The 17,401-nt window shown below is 43.8% G+C and overlaps 1 protein-coding gene and 1 pseudogene across 1 annotated transcript in view; both read left to right on the plus strand.

Moving 5' to 3' along the window:
* The first annotated feature begins 3,109 nt into the window (after positions 1–3,109).
* LOC112426566 (small nucleolar RNA U13) lies at positions 3,110–3,239 on the plus strand (annotated as a pseudogene).
* A 7,680-nt stretch (positions 3,240–10,919) lies between these two features.
* The window catches only part of LOC105481165 (5-aminoimidazole-4-carboxamide ribonucleotide formyltransferase/IMP cyclohydrolase), a 38,642-nt gene continuing 32,160 nt past the window's right edge, over positions 10,920–17,401 (plus strand). Inside the window, exons 1-2 of the mRNA XM_011740515.3 lie at positions 10,920–11,070; positions 11,394–11,520. Coding sequence (XP_011738817.2) covers positions 11,052–11,070; positions 11,394–11,520 — 146 coding nt within the window. The 5' untranslated portion in view covers positions 10,920–11,051. The remainder of the gene's footprint in view (positions 11,071–11,393; positions 11,521–17,401) is intronic.

The raw sequence follows: 17,401 nt of genomic DNA on the forward strand, positions 1-17,401 counted from the left end.
GGCTTCTCTCTCCTTGGCTGGCAGATGGCTGCCTTCCCCGCTGTGTCCTCACATAACCTTTCCCCTGTGGGGGCACATCCCCAATGGCTCTCCCTTTTCTCATAAGGACACCAGTCATTTTGAATTAGGGCCCACCCTCATGACCTCATTTAAACTTAAGTATCTCTTTAAAGTTCCTATCTCTAAATATTGTCACATTATCTCTCCACATAGTACTGGGGGTTAGTATTCAGCATGTGAATTTGGAGGGACACAATGCAGCCCATAACACAGGCCCTGTTCTACTTTTTTCTAATGTTAATTATACTTTTATTCTTTGGGGGTTTTTAAAATTACACTTTTTTCTTTTTTTTTTGAGACGGAGTCTCCCTCTGTTGCCCAAGCTGGAGTGCAGTGGCACAATCTCGGTTCACTGCAACCTCCACCTCCCAGGTTCAAGCGATTCTCCTGCCTCAGCCTCCCAAGTAGCTGGGATTACAGGTGCCTGTCACCATGTCCGGCTAATTTTTATTTTTAGTGGGGATGGGGTTTCACCATGTTGGGCAGGCTGGTCTCGAACTCTTGACCTTAGGTAATCTGCCCACCTCACCCTCCCAAAGTGCTGGGATTACAGGCGTGAGCCACTGTGCCCAGCCAAATTACACTTTTAAAATAAAGTTTTAATTTAGCTTTTCTTGTTATTAGAAACATAGCCAATCAGAGAACTCAAAATCTAAGATTTTAGAATCAAAGGAACTTACACTTCTGATCTAAAGATCGCTTTACATTACTTAATAATTTAGACACCGGAGTAAGACATGAAGAATACATCTATAAGGGTCTGGTACCAAAATCCTGAATTTATGCAAACTAGATTCTACATAATCAGTTCTAAGTCTCTGGATTTTTTTTATGAATTCTGGCAAAACCAAGTATATATTGGTTACCACTTTTCTAATTTCAGATAATTCCCAAATTTGTAACTTATAGTTGAATCGTGCTGTATAAATAATATTTAAAAAGTGTTAATGTAAACCTTTTCAAGAAATTCTATGCGTTATCTCAGTTAGCAACTGACAGACAATTCTTAGATTCCATCTAGACCAGTGGTGTCCACTAGAAATATAATGGGGATGACATATGTAATTTCATTTTATTATTTATTTGTTTGAGACAGAATCTACTCTGTCGCCCAGGCTGGAGTGCAGTGGCACCATCTCAGCTCACTGCAACCTCCACCTTCTGGGTTCAAGTGATTCTCCTGTCTCAGCCTCCCGAGTAGCTGGGATTACAGGCATGTGCCACCATGCCCGGATAATTTTTGTATTTTTAATATAGATGGGGTTTTACCACGTTGACCAGGCTGGTCTTGAACTCCTGACCTCAGGTGATCCACCCCCCTCTGCTTCCCAAAGTACTGGGATTACAGGCATGAGCCACCACACCCAGGCAACACATGTAATATTAAATGTTCTAGTAGCCACATTTAAAAACTAAAGAGAAAAAAATAAATTACTTTTATTAATATATTACTTTTAACCCCATATATGCTAAATATTGTCACTTTAACATGTAATCAATTAAATTATTAGAAATATTTTATATTATTACTGTTCTTTTCTAAGTCTTCAGAATGTGGTATTTGTTTTATACTTACAGAACTTCTCAATTCAGGTTAGCCACGTTTCAAAGTGCTCAATAATCACACGTGGCTCATGGATACTATAATACAGTGCAGGTCTAGATAGTTAGTTAGTTCAATGGTCAGCAACACATTGTATTAGGTGCAGGTCCATGCTATCCTTTGCTAGTGTGTTTCTGAAACAAGTATATTCATCTACTTTTAAAAATCTTTTAGGGTGTTTTAAGTTACTTCTATAGATTTCAAATCAACTGCCTTCCACAAAAATGACATTGCTTACTCAAATAATAATGTTTGAAAGTAGGATGGCCCGAGATTTGGTTAATTCAAAGCCTTCATAATGGGATAAAAAACCCCAGGCTCTTCTCTTCTTTCTTAAACCTCAAGATTCTCTCTCTTGAGGTCTCTACTAAACCCGTCTCTACTAAAAATACAAAAATAGTCAAAGGATGGCTGTGACGGTTACTATAAACATATCCATAGAGGAAAAGGCATTGCTTAAGCTTCTTTCTAAGAGATAGGAAAAGTTTTCCCAAAATATCCACCTAATACAAAAAAAGACAGTAAAGAAGAAACAGAGGAACAAAACAAGTTAGACATATAGAAAACAAATAGCAAAATGGCATAATTAAATATAAAAATAATAACATTAAATGTGGGCCAGGTACAGTGGCTCATGCCTGTAATTCCAGCCTTTTGGAAGGCTGAGGTGGGAGGACTGCTTTAGCTCAGGAGTTTGAGAATTAGCCTGGTCAACATACCAAGACCTTGTCTGTACAAAGAATAAAAAATTTAAAAATTAGCTAGGTTGAGGTGGGAGGATTGCTTAAGCCTAGGAATTCAAGTGTGCAGTAAGTTATGACTGTGCCACTGCAGTCTAGCCTGAGTGACAGAGTAAGATCCTGTCTCAGAACACCACCACCACCAACAAAAAACATTAAATGTAAATGGACTAAACAATCAAACTAAGAGGCAGAGATTGTAAAATTTGTTCTGGTTTGGACAATAAATTATAGTTCACCTAAAACAATATATTTTTATTTGGTTTTAATGTCATTAATAGGTAAAAACTCATATTGAAATTCTAATTATAATAACATAATTGTAGGACTTTCTCAAGGATAGTTCTAAGGAATTAACACCCACACATTCTTGGAATCAGAAAATTGAAACGCAAGGATATTCAATGAGCCATTGATGGGGATATTGACCTTACCAAAATAACGTAGGAGTTGAGGTAGAACACAAAGACTGTGAACCAGGTCCCCAGATCTCTGTGAATGAATATCTGTGTCCATGAATTGGAGGTGACGGAGACTAAGAGTAGAGAGTAGTAGAGATAGATCTTTTAAGTGTCTATAGTTAGTGTGTTATCTACTAGTTATTGTATTAGGCACTCAGATAAGCACAGAGAAATAAAATGTAGTCCCTGCCCATAAAGAGGGGTTCAGCATGAAGGGGCAGACAGCTTGTAAAGAAATAAGTGTGATCCTTTTGCAGTTCATAAGCATGATGTTTGGGTTTTCAAATGCTTTGAAAACTTTGCTTTGGGTTTTCAGATGCTTCTGTGAGAAGTACCTTCCTCAAACCCTGTTACAATGGTGGCTCACATCTGTAATCCCAGCACTTTGGGAGGCCAAGATGGGTGGATTTCTTGAGGCCAGCAGTTCAAGACCAGCCTGGCCAACATGGCAAAACCCGTCTCTACTAAAAATACAAACATTAGCTAGCCATGGTGGCCTGCACCCACAATCCCAGCTATTTGGGAGGCTGAGGCACAAGAATCTCTTGAACCCAGGAGACTGAGGTTGCAGTGGGCCGAGATTGTGTCACTGCACTCCAGCCTGGCCAACATAGCAAGTCTCTATCTCAAAAACAACAACAAACAAACAAAAAACAACCTTGTTACAACATCAGGACATCAGCACATTACCTGTCTAACATTTAAAAAATAAAGAAAGGAAGAAAGGAAACAGACAAATGAGTGAAATTCAATGATACAGGTGTTACAATTAAATAAGCTCCTGGATCAAAAAAGGGGAAAGAATCAATCCACCACATGGAGGATACAGCAATCAAGAAAGCCTTTAGAGAGAGAGGTAACATAAGATCTATTTGTTCTTGGATTCATTCTGATATTTTATTTGTAGAAACATTGGTAGTAGGAGTCCAGGTGCTGAGAAAGCTATAACAACTATTAATGCTGATGGTGGCTATTCAGCCAAGTGTGAGATATGATAGAGACTGGAGTTAAGTGGTTGATATAAGTAATCTAGAATAAGAGGCAGAGGCTGGGGGCCGTGGCTCATGCCTGTAATCCCAGCACTTTGGGAGGCTGAGGTGGGTGGATCACTTGAGGCCAGGAGTTCAAGACCAGCCTGGCCAACATGGATAAACCCTGTCTCTACTAAAAGTACAAAAATTAGCTGGGTGTGATGGTGTACGTCTGTGGGAGAATCGCTTGAACCCGGCAGGCAGAGGTTGCAGTGAGCTGAGATCGCGCCACCGCACCCAGCCTGGGCAACAGAGTGAAACTTTGTCTAAAAAAAAGAAAAAATTATTTCCTTGTAGAAGCTTTTCCCTCCCCGCTGACAGTCCCTAGGTAGATCCCTCTACAATAAGACTTGCATTTCTCTTGCATTATCACATTTCCCTCTTCCCTACTGAATCAGTCAGTGTTACAGACATACAAATGTGAGTATTTATTCTTTCAGATTAAGAAAAAACAAGGCTGAGTGTGGTGGCTCACACCTGCTATCCAAACATTTTGGGAGGCCAAAAGCAGGAGGCTCACTTAAGCCCAGAGTAACACAGTGAGACCTAGTCTTTACAAAAATTAGCCAGATGTGATGGCCTGCATCTGTAGTTCCAACTACTTGCTAAGCTGAGGCAGGAGGATCTTGAGTCCGGGGGGTCAAAGCTGCAGTGAGCTGTGATAGCACCACTGTACTCCAGCCTGGGCAACAGAGTGAGACCCTATGTCAAAAAAACAAAACCAAAATATCAATAAGCTCCCTGGACCCACTTGCACTACCAGCTACCATGCTACTCCTCTACTCTCCTTTTAGAGTAGCGGTTCTCATCTGGGGGCAGTTTTTCCCACAGGAGACATTTGGTAACGTCGGAAGACATTTCCGGTTGTCACAACTGGAGTGGGGTGCTACTGGTATCTAGTGGTAGAAGCCTTGGATGCTGCTAAACATACTCAAATGTGCACGATGCACCCCCCCATCCCCCGCCACACACAACAAAGCATTATCTGCTCCAAAATGTCTATACTGCTGAGGTTGACAAACCCTGTTTAAGAGCAAAACTCCTTAAAAGTGTCATCTCTATTTCAAATCTCCAATTCCTTCCCTCATTCTGTCTCTCTATTTTTTTTTCTGACATGGAGTCTTACTCTGTTGCCCAGGCTGGAGTGCAACGGTTCACTGCAACCTCAGTCTCCCAGATGCAAGTGATTCTCATTCCTCAGTCTCCCAAGTAGCTGGGATTACAGGCACACCCCACCACACCCAGCTAATTTTTGCATTTTTAGTAGAGACGGGTTTCACCATATTGGCCAGGATGATCTCAAACTCCTGACCTCAATGATCTGCCCACCTCAGCCTCCCAAAGTGCTGGGATTACAGGTGTGAGCCACCATGCTCAGCCCCCTCATTCTCTCTTGAACCTACTCCAGCCAGATCCTCGTCTGTACCACTTCCCCAAATGTGTCCTTGTCAGGATAATCCAACATCTAATGGTCACGCTCAGTCCTCATCAGACTTGACCTACTGGCAGTATTTGACACACAGTATCCTAGGTATCCAGTGTCCTACACTTAACTCTGTCTTCCCCCCAGGGCTACTACATTTGTATCCTTCCCATTTTCAGCTGATGTCAACTTTATTCTTCTGGTTCTACAAGAGGTCGTCCATGCTCCTTCTCTTCCTTTCACACTTGGCATCCAATTTGTTAACAAATCTTATTGGTCTTCCTTCAAAATGTGTCTGGCATTTAATTACTTCCTCCAACGTCCACTGCTGCCACTCTGGGCCATGCCACCCTCATGTTTCACCTAGTTTTAAGGTTCTAGATTACTGCGAGAGCTTTCGTAACCAGAGTGAGTGTGTGAAAGAGGTAAATTAGATGTCACTCCTTCTCAAAACTCTCCAAGGGCTTCCTTTCTCATTCAGAATAAAAGCCAAAGTCTTTACGATGTGCCCATACAGCCTTATCCAACCTGATTGCTGACACTGTGTCCTCCTTCTCCTAGTGAAGTTACCTCTGTTGCTACCATACTGCCCTTCCTGACATTCCTTAGACACTACAGCCACACTCGCTATGCATGGCCTTTGCACTTGTTGTTCCCACCGCCTGGAACTTTCTCCTTCAAATGCCCTGTGGCTTGTTATCCCCCACCCAGCCCTCCAGTCCTTACTCAAATGTACCTTGTCAGTAAGGAATTCTCTGCCAAGCCTTCTTAAAGGTGCAGCTACCTCTGCCCTGTCTCTCTTCTCTGCTCTATTTTATCCAAAAGGACAAAGTGTCTCCTCATCTGCTGGCTGCAGTGTCTCATGCCTGTAATACTCGTACTTTGGGAGGCCAAGATGGGCAGATCGCTTGAGGTCAGGAGTTCAAGACCAGCCTTGCCAACATGGTGAAACCCTGTCTCTACTAAAACTATAAAAATTAGCCAGGCGTGGTGGCATGTACCTGTAATCCCAGCTACTTGGCAGGAGAATTGCTTGAACCCAGAAGGCAGAGGTTGCAGTGAGCCAAGATCGCGTCACTGCGCTCCAGCCTGGGTGATAGAGCAAGACTTGGTCTCAAAAAACCGAAAAACATTAAATGCCTTCCTGAATGAATTTTCTTTCTTTTGCTTTTTTTCTCGCTCAGGTTATCTGTTAGACCTAATTAAGTAAGCTTATCTTCTTCTAGGCTTCAACTACTACTTGAATTTCATTAACTTTCCACATTTATTTATCTCTAACCTCACTTTTATTCCTGAATTTCATTTGTATTGCCAACAATTTGCTGTATGATTTTAACTGTGTCCACCAATTATCTAGACTTTAAAATCAATATTTAGAAACGCAAACATATTTACCGAACCGCTGACACTGACCTTAAATTAAAATAAACACATGCCACAACTGTTCTTTCTCTTACATATATTTTTATATTTTAAAGCAAGAACTGATGGAGTCATTCTTACTTTTTTCTAATATTTCCTATATCTAATTTATCCCTTCATCCTGCTAATTGTACCTCTTTTGAGTTGTCTCACATAGATCACCTCTTTTCCACCTTCTTATGTGTGAGTGGATGCAAAACCTTCCTAACCAGTTTCTCTACTCCCTACTATTCCAATTCATTCTTTGTATTATTGTCAGCTTTATATTTCCAAACACTTCCAGGACCTTCAAGAAAAATGTTAGAATTTCATAATAGGTCATAAATTCGTTTAATCTTCTGAACCACAATAGAGAGGAATTTTGTACCAAGCTCCTGGGAATCACTTTATATGACAAACTACATCCACTTGAGTGGACAAACCCTTGGAGCAAGTCAGCCCAAGATGGCACAGCTTTATTAATCCTTAGAGTCCAATAGGAGATCCAAGATTTGGAAGGGAGATGGAGGTTTTTCAGAGAAAGTGATGAGTTTACACAAGAAACAAACAGCACAGGGGCAAAACCAGATTATAACACCTCCAAAGAACTGAAACAATTCATGTACATTAAATATTTTAAGGTATATTAATATGATTTCAGGGTCTTCAAGTTTCCTTTGGGAGGTATGTGAAGTAAGAAGAAAAGAAATGAAAATGTAATCATTATAGTGTATACACACCCTTTCTGTCTTTCTGAAACAATAATTCTGCAATAAACCATTGGTGAAAGATGCATTCCCATCTTTGTGAGAACATCTCCCTTTTCTAAAACACTAGCTTGCTGGTGACTAGATCTTTGAAGACATACTTTGGTGCCCCGAAAGATACCTGATTAGCCAGACCAAGGGAACCGAGAAGGAGATTACACCTCTATTTTACTCTTATTAGTCTCTTTGCAGTTTGTACTTTCAGTAGACTACCTGTACTTAAATTTGCTTCTTAAAAGATGATGAAGACTGCAGAAAAAATACTATGTCCATATTACAGGTAAAGCAACAAAGGTCCCCAAAAGATGGAGGGACTTGGCCAGGATCACAAAGCTAGTAAAAAACTCATTTACTCTTTTTGTCATTAACATATTAAGTCCTATCAAGTCGGGATTCTAAAACTATGGGAGAATGAATCAAAGTAAATATCTTTATTTTTATTTTTTGAGACAGAGTCTCGCTCTGTAGGTGCAGGCTTGAGTGCAGAGGCACTATCTCGGCTCATGGCAACCTCTACCTCCCAGTTCAAGCGATTCTCCCACCTCAGCCTCCTGAGTAGCTGGGTTTACAGGCACCGCCACCATGCCCGGCTAATTTTTTGTATGTTTTTAGTAGAGACGGTGTTTCACTATGTTGCCTAGGATGGTCTTGAACTCCTGAGCTCAGGCAATCCAACTGCCTTGGCCTCCCAAAGTGTTAGGATTACGGGTGTGAGCCACTGTGCCCGACCCACTTTTTGTATTTTATTAGAGACGGGGTTTCACCTGTTGGCCAGGCTGGTCTCGAACTCCTAACCTTAAGTGATCCACCTGCTTCAGCCTGCCAAAGTGCTGGGATTACAGACATGAGCCACCACTCCCAGCCTGTTATTTTTTAAAAAATTTTAAGAGACAGGGTCTTGCTCTGTAGCCCAGGCTGAAATGCAGCCCTGCAATCATAGCTCACTGTAACCTCAAACTCCTCCCACCTCAGCCTCTCAAGCAGTTAGGACTGCAGGCATGCACTATGTTGCCCAGGCTGGCCTCAAACTCCTGCCCTCAAGTGATTCTCGTATCTCTGCCTCCCAAAGCACTGGGATTACAGGCATGAGACACCGCATCAGGCCCCAGAAGAAACATCTGTAAATGAAAGAGTCTGTAATGAAAGAAGCTCTACAAAATCAGTTTAGTGCCGTGTTTTCTCTATTAATTTTTTTTTTTTTTTGAGACAAACTCTGGTTCTGTTGCCCAGACTGGAGTGCAGTGGCGCGATCTCGACTCACTGCAAGCTCCGACTCCTGTGTTCACGCCATTCTCCTGCCTCAGCCTCCAGAGTAGCTGGGACCAAAGGCGCCCACCATCACGACCGGCTAATTTTTTTTTTTTGAGACGGAGTCTGGCTCTGTTGCCCAGGCTGGAGTGCAGTGACGTGATCTCGGCTCACTGCAAGCTCCGCCTCCCGGGTTCCTGCCATTCTCCTGCCTCAGCCTCCCGAGTAGCTGGAACTACAGGCGCCTGCCACCACGTCCAGCTAATTTTTTTGTATTTTTTTTGCTTTTTTTTTTTTTTTTTTTGAGACGGAGTCTCACTCTGTTGGCCAGGCTAGAGTGCAGTGGCCAGATCTCAGCTCACTGCAAGCTCCCCCTCCCGGGTTTACGCCATTCTCCTGCCTCAGCCTCCCGATCAGCTGGGACTACAGGCGCCCACCACCTCGCCCGGCTAGTTTTTTGTATTTTTTAGTAGAGACGAGGTTTCACCGTGTTAGCCAGGATGGTCTCGATCTCCTGACCTCGTGATCCGCCCGTCTCGGCCTCCCAAAGTGCTGGGATTACAGGCGTGAGCCATCGCGCCCGGCCATTTTTTTGTATTTTTAGTAGAGACGGGGTTTCACCGTGTTAGCCAGGATGGTTTTGATCTCCTGACCTCATGATCCGCCCGCCTCCACCTCCCAAAGTGCTGGGATTACAAGCGTGAGCCACCACGCCCGGCCTCTATTAATATTTTTTAGTTATACATCATGTGTCTACATTTTCATTCCATCGTGAGCTCCTCGAGGACAGTGCTTAGGTGATATTTATCTCTGTCTTCTGACACTGTATTTCTGCCATCCAGGCAGAAACGGCTCAATAAAAATGTATTGAATCGAATAAGTATTTGTAATTCACATAACAGACAAATGCCTGATGCCTAAGCAACTGTTTATTTCCCCTTATCAATAAATGTCAGCATTGTTTTCTCCTTTCCCTGCTTTCAATTTCCTGTAAAAACCTAATAGTGACTGGCCAAGGAAATTTCCTTTTTAAATTCAAAGTTGGCGCACACACTGAAGACACTGCGATAATCTTAATATATTCCTCGTAGGAATGTGAAAAGTGTTCAGAGCAAAGGGTTAACATATTTGGAGGTCAAAAAATTGATTCTAGGCTGGGCGTGGTGGCTTCTGCCTGCAATCCCAGCACTTTGAGAGGCCAAGGCGGGTGGATCACCTAAGGTCAGGAGTTCGAGACCAGTCTAGCCAAAATGGCGAAATCCCATCTCTACTAAAAATACAAAAATTAGCCAGGCGTAGTGGTGAGTGCCTGTAAGGCCAGATACTTGGGAGGCTGAGGCAGGAGAATCGCTTGAACCCGGGAGGCAGAGGTTGCAGTGAGCCAAGATCACGCCACTGCACTCCAGTCTGGGAGACAGAGCGAGACCCTGTCTCAAAACAAAGAAACAAGCAAGCAAACAAACAAAAAACAGGCTGGGCGTGGTGGCTCACTCCTGTAATCCCAGCACTTTGGGAGGCTGAGGCAGGCGGATCACCTGAGGTCAGGAGTTTGAGACCAGCTTGGCCAACATGGTGAAACCCCATGTCTACTAAAAATTCAAAAATTAGCCAGGCATCGTGGCGCCTACCTATAATTCCAACTACTTGGGAGGCTGAGGCAGGAGAAGCTCTTAAATCCGGGAGGCTGAGGTTGCAGGTTGCATGTGACATAGCCGAGATCGCGCAATCGCACTCCAGCCAGGGCAACAAGAACGAAACTCCATCTCAAAACAAAACAAAACAAACAAACAAAAACCAACAAACAGCAACAAACAAAACGGAGGATGGTAAATAACTGTCCAGATACTTTCCAGCTTTGCCGCTATGTGAACTATTCCTTTTGTTTAGTTTGTTTTCAGCATGGGTGCTTTGGCACTTTTATGTACATTCCAGCCTCTGGGGACAGGCTTCCTAGAATAACAGGCGTTTGCCCCAGAGGCCGTGGGGTGGCCTCACTTTGGGGGCGTGGGTAGATCGCGGCTCCCAAGCCGGGACTTTGGGCTCGCAGGCAGGATCCCTTCCAGCCCAAGCACCCCGCCCAGGCGCGCCAGGCAGAGCCCCGCCCCACCCGGCCTTTCCCTTCCGCCCTGGGGCGCGGATCTTGCCTTTGAAACTGAGCAGCGCAGAGCGCGGAACCTGGCCGGCGGGCCACGTGACAAGCCCGGAGACAGCTCCGCCCACCCGCTTCCTGAGCCGCACATCCAGTCCTCCCTCCTCCCTTCGCACGTGGTGCCGTCGCTGCTGCCTCCAGCTCGCCCCGAACCCAGTTCCTGCAGCCATGGCTCCTGGCCAGCTCGGTGAGGCCCTAGTGGAGCGGCGCGGTTCGTGGCCCCCCAAGCTCCCGCCATCGGCGGCGGCGGCGGGACCCGGCATGCAGGGGCGGCGCTGCGGCCCGAAAGCCAGCGTCCCCGCTCCCCAGCCGGGCCCCAGCCTGCGTGTGGCCCGCCTTAGAGCAGGTCGCGGGTGTAGGACCTGAGGAGGCCTGGGCCAGGCCTGCGAACGCTGGGTCCAGGTGCTGGCCTTGCGATTCGAGAGTCTCCTCCCCCAGACCCTCCCAAGGCCTTGCAGACCACAGTGCAAAGTGCTGCGAGTCATGAGAAAAAAATGCCTTCTCTTTCAGCCTTATTTAGTGTCTCTGACAAAACCGGCCTTGTGGAATTTGCAAGAAACCTGACCTCTCTTGGTTTGAATCTGGTCGCTTCCGGAGGGACTGCAAAAGCTCTCAGGGATGCTGGTCTGGCAGTCAGGTAAGGCACAGCTAGTTCATCAGAAAGGAGTGTGATCACATTAACCAGGAAGTATTGTATTCTAGGCACCAGGAGCTAAATAAATGCCTTCCTTACTCCTCCCAGTAGCGCTGTGAGGTTGGTGCAATACTTCCCCACTTTATGGAAGACAAAAATGAGACTCAGAGAGATTTACTAACTTTTAAGACCTTGGACGGCCGGGCGCGTTGGCTGACGCTTGTAATCCCAGCACTTTGGGAGGCCGAGGTGGGCGGATCACTTAGGGTCAGGAGTTCGAGATCAGCCTGGCCAACATGGTGAAACTCCTTGTCTACTTGAAATACAGAAATTAGCCGTTGTGGTGGGACACGCCTGTAATCGCAGCTACTGGGGAGGCTGAGGCAGGAGAATCGCTTGAACCTGAGAGGCAGACGTTGTGGTGAGCCGAGATTGCACCATTGCACTCCATCCTGGGTGACAGAGAAAGACCCTGGACAACACACTGGAGAGATTTAACAACTTCTGCACAAGTTTAAAGAGTTGAGTAAGGGAGAACTAGGATTGGAACCCGTGCTGTTCCTGATTTTAGGGCCCTAGTCTTAGCCACTTCCTTAAACAGATTAACGTAGGTGGGCCACTTGTTATTCCAGGAAAACTTCAGTTACTTTGGTGAGTTAGTAAAACTTGACATCATGAAGATTCCAATCTACCTCCCTTCCCTTAGAATCTCCGGTAACCATATGAAGGTGCAAACCATTCATTCCCACGTTCACAAGCCCTTCATTAGCTGACTAGGCCGTGGAAAGAAGGGACTTAGCAGTGATTAAGCAGGATGCCGTTCCTGACGTCAAGGACTGGCATTCTGGTAGGAGAGGGAGTAAGTCTACTGAAAGGTAGAAAATGGAAAAGACTGTAGGATAGCTATTTAATAAACGACAGTGAGAGTTCGGAGGAACGAGATGCCCACCCCTGAAACATATTTTAGAATGAAAGAGGTGAAAGATGCCTGTCTGCTTTTTGTTGTCATGTGGAAAATTTGCTTCTTGGTTTCTAGATCCATGTAGAGGTAGGTTACTACCTTTTCTTTGTGCAGTTCTCAGCTATGTGAGCAGTACACAGCTTCCCTAAATTTAACAAGATGGTAAGCATGCCTTACTTTGTTAACAAACACATATTTTATATTATCCGATGCCTTTTTGTGTCTTGTCTCTGGTTTTCATGGGAAACCTGTGAGAATCATGGCAGGCAAGTTGGCTCTTTGCTCATCAGGAACCGAATGAGAATTCGAAGTCCAGACCTGTGTTCTTTCCATTGGGCCAAACTGGGTCCTCCTATGGTAATGGAACCTTCTTTAAGCAAAATCCTCATCTGTAGTCTCTTTTTTTTCCCACCAAACTTTGTATTATGGAAACATTTCAGACACAAAAGTAGAAAAATATGATGATCCCTTGTGTCCTGTATCTGTCTTCCACTTTAGGTACCTGTCAACTGATAAGTCTTATTTCTGTACCTCTACCCACTCCTCACTTACTTTCATTATGGTCATATCTTCTTTCAAAACTGGAAATGTAAATGTGTTTCTCTTCTATGAAAGGGTAAGAAGTTCACCATGAGTGATTTATTTAGAACCCAGCACAGTAAAGTTCATTGAATGAAGTGTAAACAACTTGGAGCATTTGTTTTTCTGCAACAAAGGCCACATTCAGTTGCAGTGGTATTTTATTCAGTTGCAGTGGTATTTTATTCAGTTGCAGTGGTATTTTATTCAGTTGCAGTGGTATTTTATTCAGTTGCAGTGGTATTTTACATATATAAACTCTTATAGTCCTTGTAACAACTTTTTAGTGTAGGTAGTGTTGTCCCCATTTTATAGGTAAAGAAACTAAGCACAACGTAGTTAAGTAACTTGCTTGAGATTACACAGCTAGTAAGAGGCCAAGTTTTTTTTTTTTTGAGATGGAGTTTCGCTCTTGTTGCTCAGGCTGGAGTGCAATGGCACTGTCTCAGCTCACTGCAACCCCTGCCTCCCGGGTTCAAGCAGTTCTCCTGCCTCAGCCTCGCAAGTAGCTGGGATTACAGGTGCCCGCCACCATGCCCGGCTAATTTTTTTGTATTTTTGATAGAGACAGGGTTTCACCATGTTGGCCAGGCTGATATCGAACTCCTGACCTCAAGTGATCCGCCTGCCTTGGCCTGCTGGGATTACAGGTGTGAGCCACCACACCTGAGGCCAAGATTTTGTAGGGGTGGAAAGGTGTCACGACCAATATTTTTATAAGAGAAGATAGGTTATAAGAGAAAAGCATAACAAATTTATTTAACAAAGTTTTACATGACATGAGAGCCTTCAGAATGAAGACCCAGAGATAGAGGGAAAACCATCCATTTTTATGTTTAGGTTCAACAGCGAATACACAGAAAGGTAGAAGTATGATTGGACAGCAAGGATATGCTGTATGCTAGTAGACTGAGGTGGAGAAAGCCAGGAAAGCTTGTTTGTCCAGATTCTTCTTGGCATTTCTAAAATTCCTTCTCCACCCTGCCCTCCAACAGGGTCTCCTGTCCTACTATTGGGCAAGGAGATAAGAGGATTTCTTGGCCGGGCGCGGTGGCTCAAGCCTGTAATCCCAGCACTTTGGGAGGCCGAGACGGGCGGATCACTAGGTCAGGAGATCGAGACCATCCTGGCGAACACGGTGAAACCCCGTCTCTGCTAAAAAATACAAAAAAAAACTAGCCGGGCGAGGCGGCGGGCGCCTGTAGTCCTAGCTACTCGGGAGGCTGAGGCAGGAGAATGGCGTAAACCCGGGGGGCGGAGCTTGCAGTGAGCTGAGATCCGGCCACTGCACTCTAGCCCGGGCGACAGAGCCAGACTCCATCTCAAAAAAAAAAAAAAAAAAAAAAAAAAGAGGATTTCTTTATGGCCAGCTCCTAGACAGAAAGCCAGGGGTAAGTTAGAATCATAAGTTTAATTCTTATGACTGGCTTTAGGAAAAGGGGTTCTAGATTCTGTAACCTGCCCTGGGGAAGAGAAGTTCTGGTTTCTGTGACTTCAGGGAAGAATGAAGGGTGAGAGGCAAGAGGACAGGAGAAAGTTAGATTTTTGTTTGTTTGTTTGTTTTTGAGAGAGTCTTGTTCTGTCGCCCAGGCTGGAGTGCAGTGGCACAATCATGGCTCATTGCAGCCTCGAACTCCCAGGCTCAGGCAATCCTTCTACTTCAGCCTCCTGAGTAGCTGGGACTACAGGTGCACACCAGCATGCCTGACTAATTTTTGTATTTTTAATAGAGATGGTTTCACCATGTTGTCCCCCGGGCCTTGAACTTCTGGGCTTAAGCAATTATGCCTGCCTTGGCCTCCCTAAGTGCTGGGATTACAGGTGTGAGCCACGATGCCTGGATAAGATCTTGGTTCTGGCTGGGCGCAGTGGCTCATGCCTGTAATCCCAGCACTTTGGGAGGCTGAGGCTGGCGGATCATCTGAGGTCAGGAGTTTGAGCCCAGCCTGGCCAACATGGTGAAACCCCATCTCTGCTAAAAATACAGAAAAGAATCAGTCAGGTGTGGTGGTGCACACCTGTAATCCCAGCTACTCAGGAGGCTGAGGCAGGAGAATTGCTTGAACCCGGGAGGTGGAGGTTGCAGTGAGCTGAGATTCCGTCACTACACTCCAGCCTGGGTGACAGAAAGAAACACTGTCTCAAAAAAAAAAAAAAAAAAAAAAAAAAGATCTTGGTTCTGAGGCTGCTTCTGAGCATATTTTTGGGTATTGTTATCTACAATCATTTTATCCCAGGAAGTTAACCATTACCTCGCCATGAGGCAAACTGATGGATTTTAATTGGATTTTAATTAGTGAGTATACAGCAGTGAGCATACATAGAATTATTTCCCAAGACTACAGCCATTATGTATAAATTCTTCAGTTCAAAGGAGTAGCAAGCTTTTTAATTACCCCAAATGTTTAATTCTAGAAATAAGTCTACCTTCTCTAAGTTTTAAGTGACTGTCTTCATTTGGAGGAAATGGATTTTATTTCCTGAACCCCAGGAAAAGAAATTTTGAATTTGAAAACATTTATGTCACCAGATTGTGGATGTTGGAACTGTGTGTGTCATTGGTCAAACACCAGTCTTTTGCAAATGGCTCCCCTTAATAGGAGTATCTACCCAGGAAATTCCATATCTTACTGGCAGAACTTGCTGCTTTAAAGTGTTTATTATAGTCTCAGCTACTTGGAGGATTACTTAAGCCCAGGAGTTCTCGGCGGCTATGCACTATAGTTGTACCTGTGAATAACCACTGTACTCCAGTCTGGGCAACATAGTGAGATCCCATCTCAAAAAAAGCTATGTATGTTGATTGTAGAAAATTCAAAAGTGTGGAAAACTATAAAGAAGGTAGTAAAAATGGATTGTAATTCTTAACATGTTAATATAGTTTTCTTCTAGCATTTTTATAAGCATGCACTTTATTTCATAGCTTACACAGAAAATAGATGCAGTTTTGCTTACTGCTTTATTTATGTTTGTTTATTTATTTATTTATTTTTTGAAATGGAGTTTCGCTGTTGTTGCCCAGGTTGAAATGCAGTGGCGTGATCTTGGCTCACTGCAACCTCCGCCTCCCGGGTTCAAGCGATTTTCCTGCCTCAGCCTCCCGAGTAGACGGGATTACAGGTGTGCACCACCATGCCTGCCTAATTTTGTATTTTTAGTAGAGGTGGGGTTTCACCATGTTGGCCAGGCTGGTCTCGAACTCCTGACCTCAGGTGATCCATTTGCCTTGGCCTCCCAAAGTGCTGGGATTACAGGTGTGAGCCACCCCATCCAGCCCCTGCTTTATTTTTTCTTACATATTGTGGACATTTTTACACACCATTACAACTTATAAAGTCTGCCAGAGTGTTCATGGTTACAACTTTCTAGGGGTCAGCTTGGTGATATAAATTAATATTTAAATACAGTCCTTCACTTGACCCTTTGTCACATTGTGTGATTATTTTTTCTAGTTTACTGGTTTTCCCCATGTAAAACTTTTTATTTGACATTTCTGTAATCAGACCTCTCAATCTTTGTTTAATAATTGCAAAGAATATTATACATATTTAATTTTGCTACATACATGATTTTTTAAATGCTTAAACCTTTGATTCATAAGGAATGTATTTTTGTGTGGTTTTAACCAGTTATTCCAATACCAACACCACTTTATTAAACAGTCTTTTATGTCTTCACTCACTTGATACGCTATCTTCATGTGGTGTCGTTGTTGCTTTTTGAGATTGGAGCCTTGCTCTGTCGCCTAGGCCGGAGTGCAGTGGCATGATCTTGGTTCACTGCAACCTGCATCTCCTGGGTTCAAGTGATTCTCCTGCTTCAGCCTCCAGAGTAGCTGGGATTATAGGTTCCAGCCACCACGCTCGGCTAATTTTTTGTATTTTTTTAGTAGAGATGGGGTTTCATCATGTTGGCCAGGCTGGCCTTGAACTCCCCAACTCAGGTGATCCATCTGCCTCGGCCTTCCAAAATACTGGGTTTACAGACATGAGCCACTGTGCCCGGCCAAGGATATTTTTAATGCTTTTTGTTACATACTGCCAACTTCTCAGTTGTATTTCTTAGTAATATTTAATGAGTGTGGCTTATGATTCAGTTTCTAAATTCTCTGAAAATTATAAAACCAATGCTGTGATAGTTACCAATTATCCCTGAACATACACAACAGTTAGGAAATATATTAAATAACCTTTTTTTTTAAAGTAAATAGAATTTTACTTAAGAAATCAAGTATAGTGAAAGACTTAAAAAATCAGAATTTTCTTGTTGAATTCACGCTCAAAATCTCTTGAAATGAAAACAGTAGATGCTTTGAATAGTGTAAAATAACAGTTCATCCACACC

The sequence above is a fragment of the Macaca nemestrina genome, chromosome 11 (genome assembly GCF_043159975.1).
Source record: "Macaca nemestrina isolate mMacNem1 chromosome 11, mMacNem.hap1, whole genome shotgun sequence".
Classification (NCBI taxonomy): domain Eukaryota; kingdom Metazoa; phylum Chordata; class Mammalia; order Primates; family Cercopithecidae; genus Macaca; species Macaca nemestrina.